The 22,176-nt window shown below is 43.4% G+C and overlaps 1 protein-coding gene across 4 annotated transcripts in view; it reads right to left on the minus strand.

The window, feature by feature from the left end:
- Positions 1-22,176, minus strand: part of sulf1 (sulfatase 1) — a 35,464-nt gene that overhangs the window by 7,561 nt on the left and 5,727 nt on the right. For all 4 annotated transcript variants that reach the window (XM_068581723.1, XM_068581722.1, XM_068581725.1 and 1 more), the window contains exons 2-13: positions 13,918-14,209; positions 13,195-13,434; positions 12,367-12,518; positions 9,596-9,765; positions 6,676-6,826; positions 6,400-6,575; positions 6,143-6,271; positions 5,523-5,579; positions 3,180-3,306; positions 860-1,073; positions 218-464; positions 17-113 (exon numbers count right to left, since the gene is read on the minus strand). In XM_068581723.1, coding sequence (XP_068437824.1) covers positions 17-113; positions 218-464; positions 860-1,073; positions 3,180-3,306; positions 5,523-5,579; positions 6,143-6,271; positions 6,400-6,575; positions 6,676-6,826; positions 9,596-9,765; positions 12,367-12,518; positions 13,195-13,434; positions 13,918-14,092 — 1,935 coding nt within the window. In that variant the 5' untranslated portion in view covers positions 14,093-14,209. The remainder of the gene's footprint in view (positions 1-16; positions 114-217; positions 465-859; positions 1,074-3,179; positions 3,307-5,522; positions 5,580-6,142; positions 6,272-6,399; positions 6,576-6,675; positions 6,827-9,595; positions 9,766-12,366; positions 12,519-13,194; positions 13,435-13,917; positions 14,210-22,176) is intronic.

A 22,176-nucleotide genomic window follows, 5' to 3' on the forward strand; every position in this document is an offset into this window, starting at 1 on the left:
AGCTTCATATGCTCACCTCCTGGTCCACATAGCTCTTGTGGTCTTTCCAGGCTCTTGAGGACTGGTAGATTTCTCTTTCACAATGAACACTGTCATTCATCAAGATATAACACCTGGAACAGATGCAGAGAAACCCGTCACACTCTCCTCTTTTGACACACAGTATATCTGAATGTGAAGTCATTCCTGAAATTCTTAAGGGAGGCCGCCTTCGTACTTGTGGGTAACTTTCACAGAGTGCGGGTATCCCACAGCGTTGGTGTCATCCGCCAGCATCTCCTCTGAACCGTCATCTGACCCCAAGTGGAACTCGGGGTCTTCTTGGTTGTAGTGACGCTTTGAGATGACACGCCGGCGTACGGCAGACTGATCATCTGCTTGCAGGTCAATGTCATATATCTGACCTTCAAATTCCACAGACAGGGACCTGGTCTGCCGGGTGTGGACAAAACGAGGACGATAACCTACGAAATGACACAAACAAACTGTCAAGCAACACTTTTATGTACCAATTGAACTAATTTAGTATACTTGATTCAGCTTTTGGGCTCTTTCTGGTGTGTGTTGTAAAAGGTTATCGCTGTTCACACATTAGATGCACCTTTCCTAAGCAACACTAGAGGGCAACACATCATTCAAAACCACAATCCCAACAGCGCACACACTCAAGGCAACGTCCACAGAATTGCAGGACTTGTTGCAGGATGTTTGCATAGGTCTCCCCTTAAGAGCATAAATAATCAGTGGCAGGAAGTCAAAGCTTGAGCCTTTGCAGATTTATTTTTCTCCAAATTGTTTTGATAGACAGACATCATACAATGTTGTAAGTAAAAAAAAAAGAACATCCATGTATACTCACGATGACCCGATGATGAAGATAACTGGCGGTGGGAACGGCGGTCCGATCTGGAGGGGTTGAGGAGTGTGTCACTACAGTCACAGCCCCGTTCTCTGTGGTCATAACTGCTGCGGGGCTTCAGGCTGCGGGCCCTCTTCCTGGAGCCTTCTTTTGAACCACCTTTGCACTTCTGTATTCTCCATTTGCCTGTGATCTCCTCCACACAATGCCATTTCTGCACAACGACAACCACAGCAGAAATAAACAGGGAGAAACAATAGTCTCCCCGCTGCCTTGTTTTCTATGTGTAGATTTGAAGCGATCAAGTGTCCTTGAGCTGTAGGGTTTTAGGACATTTCAATGTTACTTTAACAATAAACAGATTTTCAACACAAGTGAAAAACTTAATCTCAGTCAAAGCCTCGGTTTCAGAAACTCTTTGAGAAACGCATACTTCTGAAAGATACATCAGGGAAATCGCAGCCAGTGGGAAAGAATGACATCCAAAAGCAGCAGGAAAGATAAACCAAAGCGACCACATGAGATGAATTGAGCCCGAGTGGTGTCTTGAAAATAAATAGGAAACCCCTATCACTCTCACGCGGGGTATGTCTGCGCCAAGTGCGTCACCAGCCTAATTATATAAATACAACATGTATTCCCACTTGGAAAAAAAAGAAAGCTGAACTAACTGTTGCGAGTATAGTGTCGCTGGTAAGGTTTGGTATAAATGGATGAGACACATCTGTAGAGCGCAGTGTGGATGATCAGTGATGAGTCTGGGAACAAAAGTCCAAACAAAGGGCCATGAAGCAGCTCAGGTTTCTTCTGGAAGGCTCATATAGTGACGGAGAGCTTACGGGCTAAACAAAGCTTTTATATCAGCATTAGACAAGACGTGAGAGGAGAGAGAGAGAGAGAGAGAGAGAGAGAGAGAGAGAGACAGAGAGACAGAGAGACAGAGAGACAGAGAGAGAGAGAGGTATTGTCACTCAGGGATGAAAATAATCTCTGTAATTCTTTATTCTTCTCTCTCACTCCCTCCTGTAAGTGCTTCAGCAGCAGGACAGCAAAGCTGGATGAGAGACTGAGGAGGAGGACGGGGAGCGGTCAGCAGACATGCATGACCTGGCAAGCTGAAACATGAGCGGACAGTGAAAGACCCAAAGTATGTACCCTCAAAACTATACAGTTACAGAGATTTCTATCTGTTGCTCGTGAGTGAATCTGGTGTAACCATAACAAACCCATGCCGTTATCACTCGATCGATTCCAAAAGGGCCGCATAAGCTTGGCGACAAAAACAAAACAACTTTGCTCTTTAAAAAAAATCTGGTTTCTCTGAACCAAGTTCATGCCATGTGGTGTTCTTCAAGCAGGCAGCAGCTTCAAGGCTTTTTAAAAAACAAAACTTCTCTCATGCCAGCCGAAATGGGGTTCGAGACTGAAGTTTAATGTCCTTGTTAAAGACCCCGATGCCTCAGTTGGAGCAAAACATTTTTGAGGTGAGTTGTCATTTAAAGGCTAACCACAAACTGTAAAACAACTGTAAAACTGACGAGGTGGAAAAAGAGAGATAAGAACAAAATGAAGATGAACGATAAAGTCCTTGCCTGCTGTTCGTAAGTACCATCTCCCCTGTAATTTAGTAAGACAAACACCGCAGGCTTTCAGGCTGCTCACTGGGAGGTCATGTTAAATCATGCCAGACGGGCCACTTATGTCCAAACCTTATCCTGCATGCTATGCAGCAACATATGATGATGTCCGCTGTAAATGGTTACAGCTGCAACAAGACAAATGTGTTGTGCACTATCACAGGTGCACACACATACATGTACTGTAGTCACTGCCTCACATCCATTCACACAACACACCGCTGAGCTCGACTAGAACTGCTCCATCGCTGTCTTTAATAACTGATTGTTTCATACACACCTTTATGTGACCATAAACTGGATCTGGACTGCATTAGTCAGCCTCTCAGAAACCCTGCCTGTCATTTCACGCTACCTTAAACTTGTAACAATTTGTATTGTTCTGGTCTGTGTGCTCCAAGGCCACATACTGTACCACTTGGCTGTTGCTGCCAGAAAATTAATAGGCACAGATGAAAGGGAAGTACCAACAAATTAACAAAACGGCGCAAAAGGATCCAATTATGAACCAACTGATGCACTTTAAATGGCTATTTGACTTTTGGCTCTGTGGAATAGCTCTACTGGCTACATGAAGGCCACTTCAGGAGTGGTACTCATTACAGTTTGAAAAGAACTGAAGAAACTTTCCTCAGTGGATATCAGGGGCTCATTTCATTTGCACATGGGTGTGTTTGTTTTACCTGTCCAGGCTGTTCGCAGGGTGTCTGGAATTCGGCCTGCTGGCAAGTCTCTTTGACCTTCTTGTACTTGGGAAGGCTGTTGGTGTGCTGAGTGTTCACTGAGTCTTCCTTCTTCCTCAGGATCTTCCTGCACAACACAACAAGTCAACACAATTAAGAGGAAATTGGCATCAACAAAACAGACTTATTCAGGGAGTCGATATACGGTTGAAATATTAAAGTATAACTGAACTGAAAGTTTAAATCACGCTTTCCTGTTTTGTTTTGTTTTTAACTTTCTGTCACTGTCAGTCCTGTGTGCCTCTCATGGCCATGGCCAGTAAATGGATAAGTTATGAAGCAGCTCTGTGCGCCAGCGGGTCTGGGCATGTAGCGCAGCCAGTCACACCAGTGCTCAGCTCCAGACCAAGCTGCGTGACCTCGACTTGGCATCACGTTCAACTGCACTGCCCCTTTCTCCTCTGCTACTACCACAAGGCCTGGCTGAGCCTCTGCTAAGGTCATGCCAACCTCCTTCCTAATCCCAACGATCTGCCAACATGGCCTGGCTGCCTGCGACCCACAGACAGAATGACGGCGACTTCGACGCACAGAACAACCTGTGCCCTGCAAGACTAGGGCCGTTGTCTTGTGCGATCCTGTCGAGCGCTGCGTTCCAGGGGAAAACAGCCAATGTTCACACACTGGCTTGGCTGTAGTCTCAGCACTTTAGCCAAGGGTGATTAAAGAGCTAACAGTTGTTGTCGATGTCACTCCCTAATGGCTGCATTATGCAGATTATTCGATTCTCAAACAACAAAGTCAGCCCCAGCTGTCTGTCAGCAATCCACAGGTTCAGAGGAAGGGTACTGTAAGGCCATGTGAGAATATTGAATCATACAGTATATCACATGAGCAGTGAATAACTGTACAAGAACCATTAGCTCCTCTGTATGTGTGCTGCTACATCTGTGCTTAAGTAACAGAGTGAAAGGTCCGTGGAGGCTAATCTCAGTATTTAGAGACAGGCGCACAAGCTGGCAGCCTTTCTAAACAGTGTGGATTAATGGAGGAATGGATTAAAAGAGCTAAAGCCCCTACATGTCAAAGGTTGCACTCTTTTCATTTCGTACACAGCAGTCCATAGAGCAACTAGTTCTTCTGTCACAAAAAACATGCGCCAGCAGGAGGCTGATCTGTATGCACAGCAGCACAGCTAACGAGTGCTTCTTTTGTACTCTTGGATGCGTGTCTGCAGATGTTGGCAAATGAGCAAATTAGTGGAAAGAAGATGACAGGGCCAAGCCAGCGATTTGGGGGGGAAAAAAAGGGGATTGTGAGGAGATGATAGTGGGGAAAAACAGCAGCTGTAAGGGAGAACGTGACATGCTGTGATATACAGTATCATTACACATGCCGTCAGTGTTACTGTTCTCTCCCTTGTTTTCCTATCAATGCTGGTATGTCTTTCCTCTCTCTATTATCTTTTTAATTTAAACGTTTTTTTTTCCGGGCACCTGTATCATGCAAAGACTTGAAGGAAAGTCTTGTTGGGACTCTCTCAGGTGACTATCAGTGAACCTGTGTCATTAGCACAGCTTGTTACATGTTTAGTGAACAAAAGCGGGCTGTCAGGTTGGAGCTATCATTTTCTGGAACATAAATCAGGCAGCAGAGTAGAGGTTAAATGAAGAACTGACAGGGTTTGTGAGAGAGCATGTGCTGTATGCGATTGCGTGCACTACAAAGAAAACAGTCTTGGGGAAACAGTGGAGCGCTGGCTGTAGCATGGCTGCTGCATTCCTCACTGGGGGAGCTAGTGACATGTCCTGTGAGTGGATTGAGTGTGAGCCTTCCAGCCATTCCTCAGGTAACATCATCCTGAGCCTGGCGAGTCTTTGTTTATTTTGCGTGTGTCTCGCTATCTTCCGTCTCTCTCTGCCAGTGCACAAACAGCAGGCTAAGTCAGATTTGGGGCCTCGATCATGTGCTTAAAAGATGCAAGGCTCCTTTAAAAGATGTATTTCTTTAGGTAAATGGTCAAATGACCTGGTTACACATGTGTCAGCGCCTCTTGCGTGAACTGTCATAATTTGCCAGCTGCTTAAAGCTTTACCGAACAACTTTGAATAATTCAACCTCATCCACCACCACTGCCTTCCAAGCCAACTGTGGTCAGGAAATATCTGTCAGATGACAAGTATCTGGGAAAAATGGATGTGTTGCTGGAATAGGGAACGTCGTTGAGCCTTGCACATTTCGGGTTCATTGAAATGTTTTGTCAGGTTTTGTGTGACACACAATGCTCTGCAATGACATGGATGTGCCTGTGGTGTGGAAAGGGAATAAAGAACCCCAGTTTACCCTCGCTCCACCAGGAATGTGTCCCTCCAGACTTTGGGTTTCCGGTTGGGTTTGAATCTGGGAAAACAAAACGCACAACGTTTATGAATTTCATATGGCCTATGCACTCACCATCAGTTACAGGATGTCAGGCATGCAGTTCGCCAATATTATGGTTGATCATAGCGAGCTCAAGACCTTGTGGCTTCAAGGGAATAGTGTATATGCTATTTGAGCATTACATTGATTATCCCTGTTCTCTGTGGTTTCTCTATGGGACTTTTTCTCTTTAATAGTGCAGATGGATTAACAATAGATGTTTGTGCTTTTTTACGCTGAGTAAAGTAGTTTGTGCATTGTGTTTGCCGGGGAAACAAATGATTCAACTTGCAAACAAATTCTACTTCAGAAGAATAAATAACCCTAGAAAATCCGAGCCAAAGTCCTGCAGCCAAGGAAATTCCACCAAATTGCCCCAAACCCACTTTGTGCTCAGTTGGAGCAAAAGCAATTATTTTGGCTATGGAAATGTGCCTTTTCTTAATTATGGCGAATTAATACAACTGTTGCACATGTCATGCACACCGTGCAATTACTGCACATAATAGATATTACAGCATGGCATGATGATCCATACAGACCTATTGCCAGTCTTTTCCTGTTCCAACAGCTTAAGGATGGACTTTCCATCCATGTCTGGAGGGGTGTCCAGCCCAGCAATGTGGAGAATTGTGGGAGCTAGGTCAATGTTCAGCACCATATGAGGGTTTCTGGAGAAATACATGCACATAACATTAGTTAATCTTCTGTATATATACAATGATGATAGATACAAAAAAAGATACAACTTGACACTGACAAAAAAACTTTGATCATTTTAGTGGTTACTTGGACTTACACTGCTCCTGACTCGATGTTGGGTCCTCTCAGAAAGAACGGCACACGGATGTCAAAGTCATAAGGCATTGACTTGCCCTTGATTAGTCCAAACTGACCAATGTGGTAGCCATGGTCTGCTGTATAGATGATGTAAGTGTTGTCCAGCTCTCCAGTTTCCTCTAGCATGTCAAACACCTATGTCGTCAAAAGAGTGATGATAAGAAAGAATACACAGATATTTAGAGAAAAGGTCTCAGAGGAACAAATATGACAATCCATCAGTAACGACACTTACTTTCTGCACTGAGTCATCGACAGACATGAGTGTCTGCAACCTCTTTCGATGAAGGAAGTTGGTGAATTCCATGTGGATGGGTCTCATGGGCCCTGTGTACTGCATGATCCAGTGTTTGTCCATATTTGGGGCATAGTTGTAGCTGGGGGTGCTAGTAGGAGGACAGAAAGGAGGAGACATGAGATTTAGGATTGAGAACATGCATGCGTGTATACTGTGGAGCTGATGAAGTTGCATGTAAGTAAGAAAATAATCATGGTGAGTTATCAGAGCATGAAACATCTATGAAGACCCCATTTAAGATGCCAAGAAACACCTGCCTGGTACATTTCACAAACTACTGCTCAGTAACAGGTGCCGCAATTGTCCACTGTGTTTGGCACGCATCAATAGCTTCTCTGTTTGTTGAAGGAAATGTCTAAATACTCAGCAGCCAGCACCTTAGCTGTTTTTCCACACCTCTCTCGGACCATCTCTCCCCTCACACAGAGACGAGAGTCTCCCGGCTCCAATGCGCTCTTGGCACAGACAAGTCATTTGAGGGTTGGCACTTGCTTGAGAAAATAATAGGCCCCAAAGTCAAGTTTGCAACAACCTATCCACCAAAAACTCAATAAGTCACGGTCATTTGAAATAGGGGATAACACAAGTTGATAAAGAGCAAGAGGGAGGGTGAGGCAGTCTTGTTTGTGGAGAGTTATATGTGAGAGAAGCTGTTCACCTGTTTTGCAGTTCTAGCTGTAAAGTAAAGGAGAAAGATGAATGGTAGACTAATATATGAAGTTGACTTTCTGTCTACAAGGGTTCTGCAGTTCCAAGCGAAATAGTATATGAATAATATACTGTAAGTAAATAGTTATCCCCAGAATTCATAATCATATGTGTCTGTAGTGTTGGCATATAATGTGACAATACCAACTAATTCCCTCTCTACTGTAGAAATTCACTCCAAAATTAAACTACAAAAACAAACAGGTTCTACCGCTGTATCAACAGCTGGACAAAGTATCAAGACTTAGATACTTAATGAAGACCTGCTGGGAGCTGCTTTGCTCTGATTGATTGAGCTGCCTTCTGCCCTCGTCTCCTCAGGCCTGCTTTGTGGGAAGGATGAACTCTTCACCCACCTAGCCAGGCGGTCTAATAAGCCCCACAAAGGGACCTGTCTCTGGGCAATGGGCCACCAAGGTATGGGGCCCTGGGCACAAGGGAACCAGGAATGCAGAGGTCAGTGGAACGAAGCCAGTCCATAGGGGAGGTCACACCTGCCACCTGTCACATATACGTAGGACGGTGTTTTGTTGTATTAGCCCTGGATTACAGCAGCCCAAGGCCCGCTGTTCACCCCAGAATGCCTCCTGACCTCACAGGACCTAACATAGATGCATCCCGCATGATAATTAGTGCCATTCCCGCAAAACAACTAGCTACAACCAGAAGAACTTTGAAACACTATAAAGAGACATGCGAATGAGACTGCATTATATCTATAGTATTTAAAATAAGTCAAGAACTTGACTCCCATCTAAGAGACAGGGTAAAAACACCTTCAGTGAGGAATGTTAATGACATTAACATCAAACCCTCCCCTGCTATTGTTGCTGTCAAAAGTACAGACACTCATTTGATTTATGAGGCAGCTCCTAGTTTACTGCTACGCAGTCTCTTCCCAACTCTATGCATTGCGGTTTAGAGGTGTATGGCATCTGCGGAAAAGACGCAAAGTGGCAGACCAGACAAATTTCATGTCACATCTTACCATTAGCGGTTGACCTTACCAGGGACTTAATGGCTTTTGTAGAGAATTACCAAAGCTCATTGAACCAATTCAAACTCAAACTGGAACAGGTTCAAAACAAAATCGTTTGTATGAAAGGAATTTGCTCCATAAAATCCGCCAGTAAAAATATTTTCCATATCTGTTATGTAAGTATGTAGTCAACAAACATCAAAACAAACACCCGCCCATACCGACTATGTGTGCCGCCACAGTAACCTCACAACATATTCCCCACACAATCACTGGGGCAACCCCTTTAGTCACCCCCGGGCCCCAGTTCCACCCCTTTCACCCAGAGGCTTGAGCTAAAAATAAATTAATAATGTCACAAAGGGTGTTCCAAAGCACACAATGCATTCCTCTCATCCCAAGAGCCGCAGGGAGAAACTACTGATTGATATGGACAGGATCAGGAAGTGCTTTGCGAATTTCACAGGAGGAGAGGGAGGGGTGGGAGAAGAGATGAGAAAACGAGAGAAGACAGAGGAAGAGACAGACAGACACAGATATATAAAAGATAGGGCGACAGAGAGGAAGAGCAGGTTAACAGAGGAGAATGTTAAGTGGGTTTGAAAGTGAGAGGGAGGAAGTGGGGAACCACTGAAAGCGCTCGTAAACAGAAAGAAAAAGAAAACTGAGCAGAAATGGCAGTTTTGAAACTTAGATCTACTTCTCTATAATGACACCCTCCCCCACTCAGTGGAGTAGTACATCCTCGTAGCCTTTTGGAGGGCCCACCAAGAGATGGCAGGGCATGTTGCCATGGAAAGACCCACAGTATTACAACACTGCCTCAACTCAGTCATGAAAGTTGTTGAAGGCCAATGTGGGTTGGCATGCGTGCTGTGCTCCATAAAAAAAGCAATCCGTGATCTTCTTCGTGGTATGTGTCCCAGCTATTCTCGGATGATAAATCATTTTGATTTCATGTTTGCCAAGTCCTCATTCCTAGCAGCCTCTATGAAACCTGTCATCACCTGTTTCGCTTGAGATTGAGACACATGAATACTGTAACGTTATATAGACCAAATCATGAAAATTCTAATTGGAGGTTACTGAGAAAAAATTCAAAAAGCTGCATGTGCATTTAGGAACCATGATGAGTGCATGTGTGATAAAGGGAGTCTGCATGTAACTTACATGTGCTGCGAAGCATTTGGGAAATGCTCAGCATACTGTGGAGCTGAGTCTTCTGGGCCATGAGGAGCAGCGTGACTGATGACCATCATCACAGGGCGGTGAGGGTACATGCGCTTAGACGTGCGGAAAAAGTTAGTGCTGTCGTTGGTGATCAGATCTGTGAAATAGTCCTGGAAAAAAGTGAATACATAGGATTCATTAGGTGCTGTAGGGCTAAAATCCCATATTGAGAATAAGGCTTAAAGAGAAGAAGGAAGAAGGAGTAAAATGCTAAACAACATGAGCTTTGATAAAACTCGTTTGCCGTCCAATCACCACGACATGTTGCTTTCCCTGATCCAGTTTTTTGAAATGTTAAAATAAATGGACAAGGGCCAGTGGGGATATGAACTGGGGCCATTGACTACACTACCAATGTGTCTAGTCAACAGCTGGCAGCTTGCCTGTGTGCATGTAAATGTGAGTGTGTGCTTGAGTCTGTGCATGTGTATACAGTATATGGGCTGTTGCCTCATCAGTGAATCTCTGCACTATTGAATGTGACACCACTTGATGGTGAGAGGAGTCTGGCGCTCTCAAATGGTATGTTGTTATGACAGCTCCTATCCTCTAATCCTCTCTGGGCAATCCACTCCCATTCTCCTTCAGCTTCCTCCCCTCCTATTAAGCTTAATTTGACTCCCTTTTACTAAAACGTGCATTTTCTTGTTTCTTGTCACGGATTCACTCTAGGAGATAACGGAACACACAAATAAAACACAATACCTTCAACAGTTACAAGCCTCAAACTGAGGTTGACAGCTCTGTTTTTCAGATCTAGTGGCATGGGTAGAGAGGATGACTGCTTACTATGAAGAGCTTACTATAAAGAGCATAACTTGCGATATTGTCAGGTCAAAACAATCCACTGGCCTGACATATTGAAACCTTTATTCCAGGGCTGAATAAAAGGCCCTAGAGTCTGTCTTCTCAAATGTACAGTATGTCACACCCCTGAACTAAAATCACATTATCCTTTGCCAAGTTTCCAACAGATTAACCATTCTACCTGCAGTTTTGGCCTGCCACAGTTGTTGTCTGGCATACCACATGCGGAAGGGAGTGCCAGGTTCAGAATGAAAGGGTAAAGGGTGATTTTCTTGAAATTTCAGAAGTGGGTTTGGCTGATTCATCCTGTCTCTATTAATAGACTTTATGGCCGAGCCAGATTTAATGGCCTGGCGGCTGCACATGCCCGTGGAGAATGGTGATTGCGTGCATATGACGACGCATTGCCATACTTGTTTTCTATGTGTTGCCAGCTCCCCATAATCTGAGCCGCTGCTGCTAAAGACTCTGGCAGGTCAGAAGGAAGCAAAAGTGTCATGGGGAATGACTGGCCAACAGCTCTAAAATGGTCAGGGAGATGAAGAGTATCACTTTTCCCAGAACCTTTTGTTGATGATTAGTAGTAAGTGTCACATATTACAAACCCATTCACACATGGTTTAATTTTCCCAATGTCATTCACCGGTTAAAATTGAGATTTTGACCTTTTAGGTTGTATAACAACCTACTTAGCTTGACTGTCAATGCAGCAGGGAGTTGTGGCTTTGAATCAAAATGAATTGTTTATGAGGAGTTATCCTTTACAAGCGTTCACGCATTGTTGACACAAATATATCAATGAAACTGCATTGCTTTCTGTCTTTAGGACTGTCATCTGTCATGCAATTTGGAGAAATACATTGTATGGATTATATAATTTAATTAAATCTCAGGCAGGTATTTGACAAAGGCCAAATAGAGTCATCCTCGTACAGATGAAAATTCGAATGAAACCTCATTGAATAAAATCACTGGGCAAGTGTCTCATCTAATTACAATGACTCGGTGTGCCAGCTACACTCTGTGTGGAATACCACAGCGTATACTGACCCTGTGTGAATCTAAAACCAGGAGCTGTGGTTGTCCCAGTAGTAGCAGGTTCATGGTTTTTGACAGTAAATAGCAAATAGTGTGTCCATTTGGTTTGCAACCACTAACTGCTGACCAAGCCAATGTCATGTAAACACCTTGGCCTCAGCTTGTGGGTAACTTTACACCTCAGTCGAAGTTGGCAGACGAATAGCAGTCCAAACATTTGTTTACCCATCTTTTGGGAAGGCAATCTCAAAACTTGACATATGTCCAAGCTGTAAACCCGCCTCATGGATTCTTCATGTACCCACGACTACGCTACCCGGGAAGATATTGGCATGCAGCTGCGAAAACAAACTGACAGCTCTTACAAAAACATTTGGGGATGATTGATGGCCGATGCCATCCAGAGCTACAAAAAGACATTGTAACCACAGTGTTCATTTCCAGAGTCTGGCAGTTATAAAAATTAAGTTTCCCCTCTTCTTTCATTTTGGTATTAGAGCACAAAATGACTCTATAAAACTTCATAGTGAGACAAAATAAAAGGAAAAGCCAGACGGAAAGTGAGACAAAAACAAATGCAGGGTGGCATTTATAAATGTTGAGGCAAGGTGTGTCATAATAAAGGGATGCAGCAGAAAAAGAAGATTCCAGCTCAAGTCAGTCCCTTTAATTCTTGAATGAAAATTCCTGCCAGCCTAGATCACACCATCGTGATAAGTGAAGTGCTTCACTGTCTGTATTTACAAGTGGAGTGGAACCTACAATTTGTCAGGTGAAGTCTTTACATCAGGGCATAAAGGGGAAAATAAATGAGTGATTGAGTTAACGGGCCCTTTTTATTTTTTAGAAATTATAGGAACACATACCTTGGCATATTCGGCACCATGTTTCTCTTTGTAACCATTCCGACAGACAGTGTAATTATAAAAGCGGGAATTTTTGATCAATCCAACCCATTCGCGCCACCCAGGTGGGATGTAGGTGCCATTGTACTCATTGAGGTATTTGCCGAAGAAGCCTGCAGAATAGAAGAAGAGTTAAAGGAAGGTTTCTTTTAATACCAAGTCTTAGGCCATATATAAGGTTTTCATTGTTCACTTATTCCTGTACCTGTGAAAATTCTGTTTCTCTGTGTGACTTTATCTGTGTATGTAAGTGACGCATAACTTTTCCGCTTGTCTCCTTTTTCCTGGCTTCACTGAACAGCATTCTCGGATAGGCTGGGCGGGGAGCCAGCCGGTCCTAGAGAAGGCTAATTGCAGACTAACGCATCAGTTTTAAAACCGCAAGCCGTGCTGCAGCCCACAGAACCCCACTGAGCTGCCCAGTCCAATGCCTGCCCATCAGTCACACAGAAACTGTCCGATGACCGATGAGAGATGACGGCAACCTGGCACGCTCACCTTGTTTGCAGAGCAACCAGCCAGGCAGAGCAGTGGAGTCTAGCTCACTGTAAAAATGTTCATTGACTAACACGTTTAATAAAGAGGGCCTAAGAGGACATGTGAGCTGGTGGTGATTGACAGTCTGTTGGCAAAAAGTGAAATGGTCATGGTTCCCAATCAGGATCTGAGAAATGGGAATAACATCACCAGCTTGGCTTTAAGAGTTCTTTGGTGCGCATACAGAAGGATGCCGATTATTGCATAGAGATAGGTATCAATACGTGCAAGTACATGTCCTGGTTCACCAACCTGTCCTGTAGCCCGTGTTGTTGAGGTAGACGGCGAATGAGCGTGGCTCGTGCTGAGCTTGCCAGGAAGGGGAGGAGCAGTTCTCATTGTTGGTGTAAGTGTTGTGGTTGTGGACGTACTTGCCCGTCAACATGGAGGACCGTGACGGGCAGCACATGGGTGTGGAGACAAAGGCATTGGTGAAAGCTGTGCCTCCATCTTCCATGAGCTTACGGGTTTTATTCATTACCTGGAGAGAACCTGGAGGACAGAGTATAGAGGTCAGTGGTGATTTAGGTCCTAATTGTGTTCAATGCATTGTTAATACTAAGACAAAAAAACAGCTTGTGCCAATACACACAATGGCAAATGTTATTTTAGTAAAATTACAATCACTTTTGTATCTAACAAAGGTCAGTCAGTCCATTTAAATACCTTTCTAACTGAATTATCTGAGAGGCAAATCCTTATTATTCAGTTGTTAATAGGCCAGATGGCCATTGTGCTCGGGCGTATGGCCTCTATTTAATATTTAATGTGTGAAGAAAGACCACATACGTCCTGATACAAATGCCCACAAAGACAAAGAAATTGATTAAGGCAGTGTAGCGACAGGAACAACAACAGCAAAAATCAGGGAATTTTTTTTTTTTTTTAAAGTAGGGTAATAAGATTGCTAAAATCCATGAAAAGTTAATTGGGCCTATAGAATTCCAGGAAGACCAGAAAGTGTGCCAACCTTACCCAGCTCAACATCCTGGTCGTCAGTGATGATGAGGATAATGTTTGGCCGGATGTTTCTGCGGTCTCTCTGGATGCGACCCCTCAGGCCCTGAGCCCTGGTGGTGGTGAAGGCCCAGCTGCCTGGAGCCCAGTCCAGAGACAGCAGGACCAACCAAGCCAGCCACTGCATCAGCATGGTTCCCGAAACAACAAGAGACAGGGTGGGTAGAGGCTGAGGATTAATGAAGGCAGGGAGAAGAGGTCCAGCCAGGCCACTCACTTACACCCGTGCAGCTCTCGCAGCCGTGGTCGACTATAAAGAGAGAGGAGAAAAACACATGGAGACATTACAACAAGGAACACATAGAAATAAAGTGGTTGGAATAGCAAACAGCATTATATTCTAAAAGAGACAGTCAGTGAAAAGTCTAAAATCATTCTAGAGACATTTAATCATATTTACTTCTGAGATATTGTGTGTGTCTGCTTACATACTGAAACACAACAGTTTATCCAAACAAAGAGAAGCCAAAAACCATTCTTCCGAACTTAAGCTCTTGATGGTCCACCAAGGAAAACTTAACCCTCAGTTCCAACAAAGGTTGCGTGCTAACTGAAACCCCATCAATACTCTCCCCTGTAAACAAAGTATCTCAACATCAACTCTACTGACCTTAACTGAAGAAAGAAAAAACAAAAAAAAACTTGATTACAGAAACTGCAAGCGAAGCTCGAGAAACAAAGATCTCACCTCAGAGGATCCCTTAAGTCTCATTGTGATTGGCTTTTTCTCATGTTATCCAAGTAGTTTTTCTTGTGTTTTTTTCACTCTTTCCTTCTGTGTCAGATAACACGCACTCACACACGGAAACTCTCTATCTCTTCTGGAGAGCTGGGGTTCAGCCAACTGTGCTGGGACCGCACCATTGGCTGCTTGCACTCAAACACCCACAGCCGCTCTCCTGTGTCGGCCAATCACGGTCCACCTTTTACTTGTCACTCAAAAGTCACCCCCTGGGGAGTCAAGCGTGACAGAGGGCCGATGGGGAGGATGGGACCACACTAGGAGGGAGGGGGTTAGGGGGCACGGGAGGCAGAGAGAGGGTTCCGCTACATTAACCCCAATGCCACTGTCGCCAATCACAGATTACCACAGAGTCATCATAGCACTTTGCAGCCTCTTACTCACTTACAAAGGCATGGTTGGTCATAAAAGGTCTACATGTCCTTTTCTTAAATGCCACGGACCAGCGTGAAACGTATACTAGCGCCAAGCCTGAGCACTCCCCAACATCAGAAGCAGGTCGATATTGTGCCGTCACTAAAAGAGACATCACACTTATTTAAATTATTTTCAAATGTTGATCAATAAATCCAACGTATCATTATGAGATTGAATACACAGGTGACTGCAACGATGATTTAAATTATTATGTGATTTTCAGTAACAATAGTGTATGCAAAGGATTGGCTTGTGAGTGTAGGATGATCCATGACGCCCCTGAAAAAGTGCCTTATGGACAGCAATCCCACTGATTGGCACCATAAAGCTTGCTTCCCTGAGTTAATGGCCTGAAAACAAATGGCTGGTCTATGACAGCTGAACCTGATTGAACCCTACTGAGTACCTCCACCCTCACTTCGACAAAGGGCCAGTCCTGAATGGCAAAGAGTAGAAACTGTAACTTAAAATAAGGGATGATTTATGGTGTCTGACTCATAATGAAAGGCAAGTTGGATAACTGTATCCACATTTCAAAGGGTGAAATGCAAAGCATTTTTTGTCATTAATGCATCGTATTGACATGTGGCTTTAGTCCTTTTACAAATGCACGGAAGATGCAGAGAAAGGCCGACATCTGCAAACACTTGCTCTCATGGATGTGCCAAACAGATGGCCCTACATAAGATAACACACCTACAAATTGTCTTCTTTTACCAACACATCAAATGAGTCAAGAGGTGAATCATGTGTATCCGTTTTTCCACTAGTCTGACGTTGCCTGTGATAAACAGGGCTTCAGACGGAGCTTTAAGAGCACTTTGGTCTGTCCTGCATTTCAGACGAGCAGTGTCCGGGCCAGCCAGCCCAGTCATCGTGACAGGCCTGTGCAAACATTGGCGCCGTTTGGACAAACACCCCTCCAGCGCAGGGTGGCAGAGTGCACAGAACCTCACAGTGAATTACACACACAACACAAACTACTGTACAAACACATGGTGACATGCAGAAACTCACAAGACACTCGCACACAAGGCTCTCTCCCACAAAAACACATGTGCCTGCTGAGAGGGTCCAAATCCTCCTACATGAATGGCAAAGGCTCCCAGAAACAAAAGATGCCGCCCAAATCTAGACAAAACTCAAGCCTCTATTTCTGTCAAGCTGTGAAAGGCCTGAAATCATCTGTAAACCAGTCAGCCAACTAGTGTAATGTTAGCACCCAGCTCAAATTCAATTTTACATGCCAATGGTTCCCAGCAATAGCCTCTTCATGCGACTCAGAGATGTAAGACTACACACAAGAAGGCTCATTGTGGAATCTGATACAAACCTTGTGGTTAGCTATGGTGTTATCAATAGCTACACTGTCTGAAACAACTGAGACGGTAGGGCAAAAAAAAGTGCCACACATAACAACCAATGGGATGTGGGCCGAAGGTATACATGCAAAACGGCACTGCTGCAGAACAAGCGCAGAGCTCGCATTGTCCTTTGGGTTACCTCTCATCCTAACTCAATTTCACCTGATCCACTTTCCTCACGAGGTCATCTGAAGTTCACTTATGACCAGGAGGATTTCTTGCGGCTCAATGTCTGCCAAATGTACCCCTGGATCATTTGACAACGGTCCATCTCAAAGTCACCCCTAATCAAAGGGACCACCACTATTATATATTCATGTGGCACCCCCAGTAACCTGCCTTCTTCGTGCTAATATGACATATGGAACTTTAAACTGCCACCGGCTACATGACAAGACCAGAGATTAGCGGCTGCTGTTTGTGGACCAGAGGTAGATTGATGACAGTTGGCTGATTGTATAAAGACCAATGACGCATGTGGGAAGTTTCCCGTTTACGTGCAGGGAAATAAAGAAAGTGGCATTACTCAGAATTATAAATCAAGATATTTAACGGACATGTCTCCCTGATACCTTTTGAGTGTTAAAAAAAAACTTAGTCTGAGTGAACTTCAATTTCTACCCCCCAACGTTTACAGTTTAAGTCCTCATTACCGGTTATCAGGATTAACTGTATTAGATCGGTGGGTTCAAAACACAGTCACTTATGAGTGTTTTGTGCACACGCATATATATATATATATATATATATATATATATATATATATATATATATATATATATATATATATATATATATATATATTATCCTGAGTTTTTGCCTGCAGGCACACTTGGAGATGAGAGGCACCAGGAAAGGTACTCAGTGCATCCAGCTCTAAACATTGCTGGATGTATTCAAGCTGAAGAGGCAGCTCAAACACTATAAATACAAGGAACAATTTGAGTAAATATGCTCAAATCTGAAAGTTATTATGTAGTTGACTTCAGAAGCTCTCCAGTGCCACTGCTTCATACTTGCCTCCGACATCTGATCTAAAATTCATGTTGCCAATTTCATGAACCCTTCTGCGAGAATTATGTTTCATGTATTTTTTATAAACCCTTCAAATTGAGTCATATATTTATGTCATCTAATGTGATATAAGTAGAACAGGCTCCTTCTATACATCTGTAGAAGAGACAATAGGTCTTTATTCCTGGACAGTCAGAGGACGAGGGAGCACAATGTTTCTCCTTCCTCATTGTTTTGGAGGATTAGCAATAATGACCCTTTAAATGAGCCTTTACTGTACTCATCATGATTAAGCTGGTGGAGGAATATTGGGGAGGGGTGGGAGGAACGTAAAATGCCCAGGGGTTCAAAAGACTGGAACAAAAAGACCACTATAGAGTTTTCAGACACACAGCTGCCAGATAAATAAAAGATGTGCAATTTTCAGATTAATGGCCATCAACACTAGGGACTTTAAGCACACCTCAACACCCTACCAATCTTTACTTTCATGACAGAGAAGTTTTCCCCCCAACTTTGCTTGCAGAAAACAGCTCTTTCACTTACTCTCCTTTGGCACAGGCAGCTTTGCTCAGTGATTTGGTATGGCTGCACAGACAGCTGTGCTTTGTGCGCTGAGTAAAGCTGAACATAATAGAGTTGCTGCTTGTGTAACCATCCAGGGCAATACTATTTGGCTGGTTGGCAGCCGTGCCCTTCAGTTAGGGCCTCAAACCACACACCCTGCTGCACCCTGACCCTCCTCTGACCCAAGTGGTAATATGGCTTTGATGGTGGCTTGTTTAACCTAACCTCAGCAACCTGAGGCAACCCACACACAGGGGTTAAGAGGCGAAACTCTGAGGGAAAAAAATGACTAGAGGGGGCTCAGTATGGAGGTATGAAGGTAACAAGAGTCTTGTAAAAGCCTGGTTTTGATTGGCCTTCATATTTTTTTCAGCAATGGTGAACATGCTGCATCTGGCATAGGTTCTGTTCAGCCCACAGTGGCATCAGATGTATTTATCAGCTGTCAATGAAAAACCGCAGATGCACTGAGAAGATACATAAAATAATTATTCTAGAAGAAACCATTGATTGACTGCAATGATCCATGGATCTCTTAAAGCAGGGTATTTGTCCACTGATGTGTGTCTGTACTTTGACTCTTGTTCACTTGTAGAGGTAAAACAAGATGCAAGTCAAACCCAAACCAGATGCCCCGCCCCAGTAAAGTAAATCAGTCATTCATAAAATGCCTTTTTATTAAGGACAATGGCTATTTCAAAGCACCTCAAATCCCCTCTGATTCCTGTCCTCTCTCTCTCACACTCTCTTGCTCGCTCCCTCTAAATTTGCCCAGCCCGTCTATAAGAGCCAAGTCACCGAGGAACAATGGCAAAGAGAGGGGAATTAAAGTCTGATGGCATAGTTTGAATCTTGTAGGCTATACTCAAACTATAGACTTCATGACTGGCAATGACGACAAAGGCCTTTCTTCATACAGTAACAACGTTGTGTAGGAACTCTACTCGGACATCTGCCATGACAGAACTGTGGAAAGTACAACATTTACATTTCTAAAAGTTGACAGAGATTACGTTTAGTTGCAAACTGATCTTAGAGACAAAGCAGTAGAGATACAAAATTTGAGAACAACAATGTTAGATCTCTTGATTTTTGCTTCAGACCAGTGACATTTTTCAGTGCTGGCTGATTGCTCCCTCTCCATTTCAGAGGGGAAAAAATAATTATTGCGAGGCCTTAGATTAAGGTCTGTCCAAATATTTCTGTAATCCAAGGGAATTCAGCTGGTCTGCTTCCATGAGGTCTGACGAGGACCTTGTGCACTGAGGAAGGCCTGTGTCAGGGCTTGCTGTGCCCAGCAGGCCAAGGGCAGCACATTGTACCAACCAAGACCCGCCCGTCTGCCACACTGAGCTGACTGAAGGAGACCTCTGTGCCGGTGCACTCACTTGGCTGTGGGTATGCACTGGGAAAATGCTCAGACCTTGGTGTTTTCAGACTTTTAACTCCACTGATTTGTTTGACCAAAATGCCCAAATTAGTGTAGGATCTATGACAAAATTCCAGTGAGAAAACCAAGTGCAAGGCAGTGAGGAGAGATCACTGACTCTTTGTTCCAACATGTTTACGGCTTCACAACTCTTAACCTTGACAGGCACATTCAGACTCTTTGTTACGTCCATGTTACAACTACAAAACTTCAGATGTTAGAGCTAGAAATGATCCCCATCCACTGGTATGCATCGTGTTTGGGGTACAACGCAGGCCACTTTAATGAGGAAGAATGGCCTCAATTCAGTGAAATGTGAACCTGCCGTGAGTGCGTTCACGGCTATTAGTTAAACCCCTCATGTTTCTTTCGGACCTGGTAAGAGACCCTTTGTAGTGCCAAGGCTGCCGGGTCACCCCATCAATATTATGGATGCACCTTAATGTATAATTAAATGAATCCTGGTCCAAAATACTTCAAAGTGGAAATGGCTCGCGGGCCACCAGGTGGTCTGTTGGAAATCATGAGGGGGTTCGAGAACCCTAAGAGGGGGATGATTAAAAAAACATACAAGGTCATTTCAGAAATGGGGAAGGCTGCCTGTATTTATTTATGTATGCGTGTGTGTGTGTGTGTATGTGTGTGTTCCTGTCCTGAAGGTGGTGTGTATATGTAAGTGTGCATAACCTTAACTATGGACACCCAGTTAGAGGTCTGTATATCCAAGCTAAGGCCTCATGCCGGTAACACTGACAAATAGGCCTTAGGGTGCTTTTACTCACACACGTGGTTTAGTTAAATTGGGTGGGGGGGGAGAAATTATACATTGTCCCTTTTTTAATCTGGCACGTTCTACTTGATATTGCTAATTTTTTTTAAAGAAACCAAGAGGAGTAATATGAAGTTATGCAGTAACTGCAACCACAGGACTCGAGAAATTCCGTTGACTGACAGAAGTTTATGCAGCACTTTAAGGTTTCTGGGGTGTAAATGTATGCTCTTTGGCGTCCGAGAGCCTGAATCAAGAAATAACAGAATAATAATAGATTATATGTACTATTGGTATTAATACACTGAAAAAAATGATCATGAGATATGACTGCAAAAGACCCTTTGCGCTCCGCGATGATGCAAACGTCGGGGAGTGTACAGTATGATTTGGGGCTTATCACTATTGGACTGCATATACACACTTTTCAATGGATTCAATTGACCTTTTCAACAGAAAAAATACCACACTGGCATACATACATGTTGATTTGCATCAAAAGGATATTAGTCTTAAACCGATAAAATATTAGATCACTTCCTTAACAGACCTTTTAAACAGTAGATGGATTTATCAGAAGTTAAAAAGCAAAAAAAACATATTTACCATTCAAGAGGGTGAAAGAAATAGGTGAAGGTCGGGAGAAAAGAGGGTGAAGGACGAGGGAGAGATTGAACAAAGGGAAACCACTGTGATTTATACTGTGATATGAAAAGATGGAATCACAATCAAAGGATCAGCAGCCACTGTTACAGGATACGAGTCTCAAGCAAGCATTTTCTTGTTAAATGTATTCTAAGCCATGAATGGAAACCATTAGCGATAGACGACCTCAGATGAATAAATTACAGCGCATTTGTATTCCTCCAGCCACTTTCTTGTCAAAACCCACACTCCCATCAGAAACACTCTATCAAGAAGCGAGCAGAGAAAGTCAGAGCGAGAGGGAGTAGAATGTACTGCTCACTCACGGGTGGCTTTCTTGTCTCTCTAACTCGTCAAATATCCCCCAGATAAATTATTCCTTTGACCACAAAAGAGAGCTATTGCAAATTGCTTCAATGGGTTTCCACTGAGGTAATTGTCAGGAATAAAGAGATTGACTTCTTTTCCATGAAATCAGCTGGTGGTGCAGTGAAAGAACGAAAAAGAGAGAGAGCGCAAATTCAAGTCTGAAAGATTTTTTTCTGTGAAAGCTCAGCAGTTTACTGAGTTCAATCGCAACGTTAGGTTCACTGACTACTGACATGAGTGTGACTTGAATATATATCGAGTAAAGTGACAAGGCAAATAAGACCTGCGTTGTTGAGTTTGGACATAACTAGTAACAGAAATATAATGTCTGAGGAAGACATGGGCATTGGTTTCAATATGCACTGATTACTAATTGACCAAGTAATAGAAGGACTTTGGTCCGGCTTCAAGAAATGGAGATCCATTTGGATCCATCGTTTTCCTAAATAAAATGTTGACTTGATTTCAGTAGCAAAGGTAGTACAATGTAAAGAAATATTTTGCAGAACAAATTGAGCACTCTATTTCTGTGTTTGTGTGGGTCTCTGACTAGAATAAAAATAAAGTTATCTTTCCTCATGATACAGACTGAAGAGTGTTATGTCAGTGTCAATACAGTAAGAGCCGTATTTAGCAACAAAAACAGGATACTGTTAAAGGTAAAGAGAACATACTGGGTTTAAACTGAACAAGCACTATGCTTCTGGGAGAAGTAAGCTTTGATAGACACATTTATGACATCAAGACATCTGGAGTACACACAAATTCAAGAAAAAACAAGTTCAGCGGCTGTTTTGTATATGACGATGATCTATGATTTGTATAAAATTTAACCAAAAAACATACTCCCAATTATTCGCCTTGTAATATGCTTAATATCACAGAAGCAGTGCTATCTGCC

This window comes from Clinocottus analis, unplaced genomic scaffold, assembly GCF_023055335.1.
Source record: "Clinocottus analis isolate CAN_PGR_092001 unplaced genomic scaffold, fCliAna1.0.p SCAF_18, whole genome shotgun sequence".
NCBI lineage: Eukaryota > Metazoa > Chordata > Actinopteri > Perciformes > Cottidae > Clinocottus > Clinocottus analis.